This window comes from Borostomias antarcticus, assembly GCF_949987555.1.
Source record: "Borostomias antarcticus genome assembly, chromosome: 29".
Classification (NCBI taxonomy): Eukaryota; Metazoa; Chordata; class Actinopteri; order Stomiiformes; family Stomiidae; genus Borostomias; species Borostomias antarcticus.
Genome location: NC_140262.1, coordinates 990,261 through 998,843, shown reverse-complemented (window position 1 = coordinate 998,843; position 8,583 = coordinate 990,261). Strand labels below are relative to the sequence as shown.

General features: G+C 46.4%; 1 protein-coding gene across 1 annotated transcript in view; it reads left to right on the top strand.

Annotated features, from left to right (window-relative positions):
* Positions 1-429: 429 nt before the first annotated feature.
* Positions 430-8,583, top strand: part of LOC311326821 (rho-related GTP-binding protein RhoN-like) — a gene marked incomplete at its 3' end in the record, with an annotated part of 30,627 nt that continues 22,473 nt past the window's right edge. The window contains exons 1-2 of the mRNA XM_084459794.1: positions 430-694; positions 1,103-1,190. Coding sequence (XP_084315920.1) covers positions 593-694; positions 1,103-1,190 — 190 coding nt within the window. The 5' untranslated portion in view covers positions 430-592. The remainder of the gene's footprint in view (positions 695-1,102; positions 1,191-8,583) is intronic.

Genomic DNA, 8,583 nt, shown 5'->3' with positions numbered 1-8,583 from the left:
AACTTGTCTACCAAAACATGGTCATTGTATGACAGGTGAGGTTGAAACAGTGACTTTCTCCTGAAGTGTAACACATACAAAAGTAAAAGATATATTGGAAAAAGTTGACAGTTAATAGGCTACAAAATCATATGGAGACAACTTTCCCTTTGAACTGAGATAGAGGTGACAGACCACAAAACCTGTTTGCTTGGTAAGCGGGTTTATATAGTTAGTAGGAAATAGGCAGCCTACTGTAATTGTTGTGACATACTGTAATTCACACATCTGACATGCAAATAAACGGGAGACCTAATGTCCTCCGTCACTGTAGGCCTATTTAGGAACTGATGGGCGGTACCTAAATGGAAAAAAACACAAACTCGCTTCAACTGAGCACCATTCCGTTCACAGCTGCTTCACAGGGTGTGCAGGGTGTTCTAGGTGAGAGTTCCCGGATAGTCTAGTCTGACAGGCGAGATCTGGGGCAAGACACTGGAAGTTCACCACCGATTACGAAATCACATCTAACGCACTTTGGTTTGGGACTTTTTCCAGAGCGCACAGCTAAATGTCAACAAGACGCCGCGGGAAAAGCACACTTTGACGCGTGATGGAGAGCAAGGGGAGCCGCTGTAAGATCGTGGTGGTCGGCGATACGCAGTGTGGCAAAACCGCACTTCTCCATGTCTTTGCCAAAGATTCTTACCCAGAGGTACGTTGTAGGTTATTAAAACACACATAAATAGAAGGTCTTATGGATATTTTACTCTTAATGGATTGTCATAAATGTATGCAATTTAGGATCCCTAACTGGGTTAACAATTGTGCGTCTTTACGCATAGCGCGCGCATCAGCGCGATAAAACAGGACTTATAGTTATGCTAAAAGTTGTTATTTGACAATTGATATTGCTATGGTGTTCTTATTTTTGTCAAGCAACTGACCTGACCATTGCACTTTCACCTCTTGCAATTCAAATATAAATTAATTAATCATTGTGATTTCCTGATCAGCGGCAGGAGAATCGCATTTTCCACCTTTGTATTTATTTTAAGATGCTGTTATTACACTGGGGTGAATACAAACTATTAGTTTATAAAACAATAATATTTTATTCCAGAATTATGTTCCTACCGTCTTCGAGAACTACACGGCCAGTTTCGAGATCGATAAACAGAGGATTGAGCTGAACATGTGGGATACATCAGGTAAGAATTTACACCGTTTTCTTGGACGTGTCACAGCGAGCTACAGTAGCGGGGTTGGTTGTTCATGCGATGCCCGCGGGCACACAACCCCTCTGGGAGCGCACAGATTGGCAGTGGTGACATATTGAGCGCTCGTCAAGATGCAGGCATATATCCAACATATTCAGAGTGACAGCTAGTGATTTCAGTATAAGCCCGTGGGAACTATCGCGTTAATTTAATTAATTCCGTTTATCTTCCTGGCCTACCCTCAACAAAAAATCCCCACTCACATTTTATGACTTTTAACACGTCTCAAATCTTTTGCTGTAGGCGGACACACCTACAACTTCATTCTTCTTTTTGACAGCCATTGATATGATATCACACCCTCACACACGCAGTAGCCCATATTAACCTAAAATGCCAGGTATTTATCTAACTTTCTGCCTTTGAATGACAGTTTGCCTCTGGACTATTTCCCACCGTCTCCATCTTATGTAACAACGCCCCAAAACCTGTTCTCACACAGAGGAGGAACCTGATGAATGAGCGCTGTTCTATTTACCTCATACAGAAGCCACAATGTAAACAGACAGACAGACAGACAGACAGACAGACAGACAGACAGACCAGCAAGACAGACCAGCAAGACAGACCAGCAAGACAAGCCTGAGATCAGGACTGATCTAGCAGCTGGAGTGGCTTGTTCTAAGGGGACTGACAGTCATGAGTCATCCGTGAGTTATCCAAAAGCATTTTAGTAACACCCATGTCAACCGCAAGTTATTCAAACATAAGCTATTCAGATAGGAACCTTTTCCTGTCTGACTGACAGCATCAAAACGGAATTCTGTCTGACTGAAGATTGCTATATTTCACTGTCATCTAATGGTCATGTGTGCCTCACCTCAACATGTGTTACAGTAAATGTGTGCCAAATGTGTATTGCACACTGTTGTCTGTCACTGCTTAAAGAAACCTTTACCCCACTTGATGCAAATTAGAATTTTCAATGTGCCACTGGCAAGAGTTGCTCTCTAGAGATACAGTATGCTTGCTGCCTATCTTCAAAATCAACAGGGAGAAATGACAGTTTCAAAACCAATCAGTCTACATCCACTCATTGCAACAGTGTTAAAAGGCAGAACAAGTGAAAGTCAAAGTAACACTGTTAGGCCGGATTCATAGTCGACGCAAACTACATAAGCGCAAACAACGCAAGCTTCGCAAGGCCACGCGAGATCTCGTTGCGTCCTTGCGTGTGTCACGCCGAAATTTGTCACTTGACGCAAGCGATAGTGCAATTCCTTGCGTTACCACAAAACAAAACACAGAACGCAAGCTCTCGAGTCCTGTTGGAGCTTGCGTTCGCAACGTAGCTTGCGTTGTTTACGTCGACTATGAATCAGGCCTAAAGATTAATTTCCTGACTAAATAAACTAAACTTAAACTTAATCAAGACTCAGTGTCTAAGCAATGGATTTAGGCCAACTATGTTTAAGGTATAGACTATCACCCAAGCCTGACTCTGCCCTCGTTATGCTGGGGAGACAGGTATAGCCTAGTGTAGAATCATCTGGGGGTCATCCCAGCAGACAGGAGAGTTGGCACTCACGTCAACACTACCAGCAGTGCCCTGGGCACCTGCCTCCATTTGCTAATAATGCCATTGGCTAAATAGTGGGATTCTAGTGACTGGGTTCGCTGACAGGGCATGTGTGTGAGGGTGGAGGGTGTGTGTGTGTCTGCAGTAAAACAGTTTGCATTGTAGGCATCATTACAATGGTAAATAATCAATTTGTTTGGATACTGTTATTATCATCGACATCATGATATTGTGTGTGTGTGTGTGTGTGTACAGTTAGTGTACACAAAAGTGGAAATGCTTACACACTAAGCAGCAATGCGCATGGCTGAATGTCATGACGTATGCTGCTATTATTATATTGTATTATGAGAGTTTCCCAGCTACTGTAGCTCAGACAGCAGAGCATAAGCCTCTTAATCTCAGGGTCATAGGTTCAAGACCCACGCTCTGCCAAGCATTTCATTCTACTTGGTCAGAACAAGGACAACCCTGCAAGATTTATTCATTCATGTCTTTGAGCACAGTCTGACAAACAGGCATGCGCTGTGCATGTGCTGCAGGTGTGTGAGAGAACAGATATGTGTGTGTGAGAGACCAGATATGTGTGTGTGAGGTGTGTGAGATACCAGATCTGTGTGTGTGAGGTGTGTGAGAGACCAGATATGTGTGTGTGAGAGACCAGATCTGTGTGTGTGAGGTGTGTGAGAGACCAGATCTGTGTGTGTGAGGTGTGTGAGATACCAGATCTGTGTGTGTGAGGTGTGTGAGAGACCAGATATGTGTGTGTGAGAGACCAGATCTGTGTGTGTGAGGTGTGTGAGAGACCAGATCTGTGTGTGTGAGGTGTGTGAGAGACCAGATCTGTGTGTGTGAGGTGTGTGAGAGACCAGATGTGTGTGTGTGAGAGACCAGATCTGTGTGTGTGAGGTGTGTGAGAGACCAGATCTGTGTGTGTGAGGTGTGTGAGAGACCAGATATGTGTGTGTGAGAGACCAGATCTGTGTGTGTGAGGTGTGTGAGAGACCAGATCTGTGTGTGTGAGGTGTGTGAGAGACCAGATATGTGTGTGTGAGGTGTGTGAGAGACCAGATCTGTGTGTGTGAGGTGTGTGAGAGACCAGATATGTGTGTGTGAGAGACCAGATCTGTGTGTGTGAGGTGTGTGAGAGACCAGATCTGTGTGTGTGAGGTGTGTGAGAGACCAGATCTGTGTGTGTGAGGTGTGTGAGATACCAGATCTGTGTGTGTGAGGTGTGTGAGAGACCAGATATGTGTGTGTGAGAGACCAGATCTGTGTGTGTGAGGTGTGTGAGAGACCAGATCTGTGTGTGTGAGGTGTGTGAGAGACCAGATATGTGTGTGTGAGGTGTGTGAGATACCAGATCTGTGTGTGTGAGGTGTGTGAGAGACCAGATCTGTGTGTGTGAGGTGTGTGAGAGACCAGATATGTGTGTGTGAGGTGTGTGAGAGACCAGATCTGTGTGTGTGAGGTGTGTGAGAGACCAGATATGTGTGTGTGAGAGACCAGATCTGTGTGTGTGAGGTGTGTGAGAGACCAGATCTGTGTGTGTGAGGTGTGTGAGAGACCAGATATGTGTGTGTGAGGTGTGTGAGAGACCAGATCTGTGTGTGTGAGGTGTGTGAGAGACCAGATCTGTGTGTGTGAGAGACCAGATATGTGTGTGTGAGGTGTGTGAGAGACCAGATATGTGTGTTTGAGGTGTGTGAGAGACCAGATCTGTGTGTGTGCTGGGAGGCGCTCTCGTGGCCTGGCGGCAGGTGAGCAGCGGCAGACGACTGGAGTGTGCGAGGACCAAAGGTGTGAGAGCGCCAGCGTTGAACGGAGCGGGCAGGTGACGGTGTCAGCGCCAGGGCACGTGGGCCATATTAACCTTCGGTGTAGTAGTCTAGCGACCATCTGGTGCAGGGCGCTGACCCGGTCGGCCAAAAGCCGAACGCTTTTCTCTAGCCGGGTGGGTGGGGCTTCCCCAAGGGACGGCATAAGCCCTGTCCCTCATTCCCCACCTGTCCTCTCAGTTAATATCACCACCCTGCATCATCCCCCCTCACCATTCACACCTCATTACGCTGAGAGAGAGAGAGAGAGAGAGAGAGAGAGAGAGAGAGGTGTAGCAGCTCCAGCCTGCAGGCTGCAGGCCCAGTTGGAGCTGAGTGGAGCAGGGAGAGAGTGTAGTGGGGGTGGCAGACGGAGTGGACAAGTGCAGAGAGGAGTGGGGTCAGCTGACAGGAGGTAAGGGGACAAAGTATGCAGTTGTTTACAAGGAGACAAATGGTGTATTGAGATGCAGAGTATGGAGGGGAGTTGGCAGGCAGAGCAGACAGAGTAGGATGGAACTGACAAAGATAAGAGACAAGAGGCGAGAGTGAGTTGAGACGGAGCAGGAAGCACAATGGGATGCAGTGTTGAGGTTTGTAGGCAGATGTAGAGTGAAGTCAACTAGAGACTGAGTGGGGAGACAACAAAAAAGTACAGGGAAAGATGGACTGGAGGATATCAGAATAGCCAAACCATTATTTTTCTAGTTAAAGCGTTTGCTCCAGCACAGATCTGATTCGACGCATCAAAAAGTGTATAGGGGCGCATCGGGGGAGTTCAGCAAAATAATTGATCAGGCAGACCGAGCAGAGAGGGAATAGAGGAGGAGAGAGAACGTTTACAGAAGAGAGGTGCTGTCGCTGTTGCAGAGGTGTAAACTGAAAGAGTGGTCTTAGCAGACTGAAGGGAAGGCTAGCTGCTAAGCCAGAGCGGTTGAGACCGAGCAGCGGTAGTTAACCGTCCGCTCTTACTCACCGCGGGGGCGTCGCCAGAGCCATGCGAGTCGCGCGGTCGCACAGGGCCTCGTGCAAGCTGGGCCTCGCGCAAGCGAGCTAGTAGACTAGTCAATTTGTGAGGAAAAGGGTACAAACATGTAAAAAAAATGCTCCGTAAATGTTTTTTTGTTGCGTTTAGCTTATGAAACCTTCCCACTTAGAACACCTAAAAGGTATTATGTTCAGTTGTTGTTCTTTCCTTGTCAAAATGATAAACCCATAGTGGATGCATGGTAATGCTGTATCATACTGTGTGTGACCCTGATTCATGTGCATGTTAATGGGCCTCGCGTGCCAAGGTCGCCCACGGCCTCCACACCCGCCTCGCCACGGCGCTGCCTCAGCGACCTCTTGCCCTCTGACCTCTTGCCCTCTGTCGCTCTCTCTGCTTCTCTCTCCGCACCACCCGGTTCTCAGCGCAACCTCCGGCCGTCTCTCCTTACTCTCGCTCGCTCGCTGTTCTGGTCCCCCGTCTCGACGTCTCTCTCTCTCTCTCCCTCGGTCATTCTCTCCTCTTCATCATCAGCCAGCCTCTCTCTCTCCCTCCTCTCCCTCCTCCTCATCCCTTGTTCTCTGAGTCAAAAGAAGTTCAGGACTCCCACTCCGCTGGGCTAATGCCCCTTAGCATAATCACAGCACTTAGCCTATAGCGTATATATATATACGACCCCCCCCCTCCCAACAATGTCCTCTCAGCAGTGTAGATATCAGAGATTGAGCCCCCATCTTTCCACATGGCCACGGAAGGCTTAACCTAATCTGTTTATGCAGCGTGACAAAGGACCATCCAGCAGAGAGTGGAGGAGGCTGGCACCAGGCACGAACCATTGATCCATTACTGGTATCTGATCAATCCCACAAATTGAAAAAGCGCCAACGGATGAGCTGAGTGAGTGGAGGGATTTGTGTGTGTGTGTGTGTGTGTGTGTGTGTGTGTTGTGTGTGTGTGTGAAATGATCAGGGATTTATTCTGAATTCTGTTACATACGTGTCAGTATTAGTTCTGTGTTTGTGTGGTAGCCTACTGAACACCAGTGTATCCCTGAACTGTTAGGGAGGTCAAACAGTTCTGGAGAGTTGCAGTATTTTTATCATATTTGAATAGGCCTACAGTATAACTAAATACTCCTTCTGAATTTGAATGACAACATTGTAACTTTAACTGCAGTCACTCTTGATAACTTTATTGTTCAAGACACTTCTATGTCTTGTTGTTGGCTCCACCCAGTGACTGCTGGCGGAGGGTATATTTTCGGTCGTGTGTGTTAGTTAGTTAGTTAGTTAGTTAATTCGTTAGTTAGTTAGTTAGTTAGTTAGTTAGTTAGTTAGTTTGTTTGGTCACATAGCAGGATTATACAAAAACTACCAGAAGGATTTTCATGAAACCCGGTGGAGGGGTGCAGCATGGGCCAAGTTAGAACACATTCAATTTTGGTGTGGATCAGAATCATTGGTTGGATAGACGAATTAAAAGAAAACAGCATTTTCCGTACTTGGACCGGCTTCCTTCCCTTTATATTTACTCCTCCTGCGTATTCACTACATCACCGCTGACCGAGCGCTAACGTATCGGTCTAGCAAAGCGAAGGCCCGGGTTCGGCTCCTGGATTCAGCTTTTGCTGTTTACGCTCCATATTGTCTTATGTTTCTATGCATGTAAAACAAAATCATATCTGATTCATGAAAAACAAATCAGATAAACACTGTGTGGTATTATATATATATATATATTAGCCTACGTATGAATCATAAACTACCTGCACATCTGGGCTGAGGTTTTTTCCTCTTGAATGTTAGGTTTCACTAACTATGTGTTCTTTTTAATTTGAGTGTTGAGCCAAACGAAAAAAAAACGGTATTATCCATCACATAGCAGGATTATACAAAAACTACCAGAGCAGTAGGGACATCCCACAAACTATTTTCTACTAAATGCACTCTGATATCATATGAAAAAAGACAGGGACAGTCAAACCGTGCTGCTTTCTTATATATTAATTTTGATCAACTTACACATTTATGCGTGAAACCTGTGCTCTGAGAACGCTTTCTAGTCTTGACTTCTTATGCTATGCTCATGCATTGGCTGGTGGCCCAGCGGTTTAGGCCTTTGTGTCATGAATTTTTATCGCGGGGTCGAGCTGCGAGGAAGATGTTGATTTTTGTCCGTGGCTGTAAGCCAGAGCACCTAGTATAGCGTTGGTCCAGTTATCACTCCCTCCGTCACTCCGGTCAATGTTGGCCTGCATTTCTCTGTTGGCACCACAAGAAGCAGTCGTCCCGGCACACTGCACTGCACAAGTAGAGTAGTGGTGAGAGCATTGGACTCCCACCTCGGAGACCGGGGTTCAAGACCCAGTGGGGATGACTTTATGGGACTATACCCCAAACCTCCACATGTTCATCCTTTCACTCCAACCTTTACCCCTTGCTATATTTATACTGAGGAGTGAGTTTCATTTAAACTCGATTACACCAACAAAATGCATTAATGGGCGGAGCCCTGTGCTCTCTGAGCACCCTTTCTACTTCCTTATGTCTGATTTAATGATAACGGTACTAGAACAACAGTAGCTCGGGGGGGGGGGGAAGTATTAAAATATCATAATATACACACAGTGTGTGGTCTGTGTGTAGGTTCTGTACCACAAGCACAGATCAGGACATAAAAGAATCTGGAGTGAACTCAATGAACCCTAGCGTACCAACGGTGAAACAGGTTTGCTTTTTCAGCATGTCAACCAGTCAAAGCCAGCGCAGGTGGTGAAGGTGCTTGGAGAGGTGTGCGCTCCTGACCTCTGACCTCCAGGCCCTGCTCATGTAACGGCTCATGTACTCTCGTCTGCCCTGTGTTTCCGTGCTGGAGCATGTGAAAAACCACAACAGGCCTATGCTCTATGGAAGCACAACTAGCAATTCATAAAGACAGATTGATGAAAACAACTGTTTCACGGCAGAAAATAGATTTTTTAAGCTGCATTCCCGGTGCCCC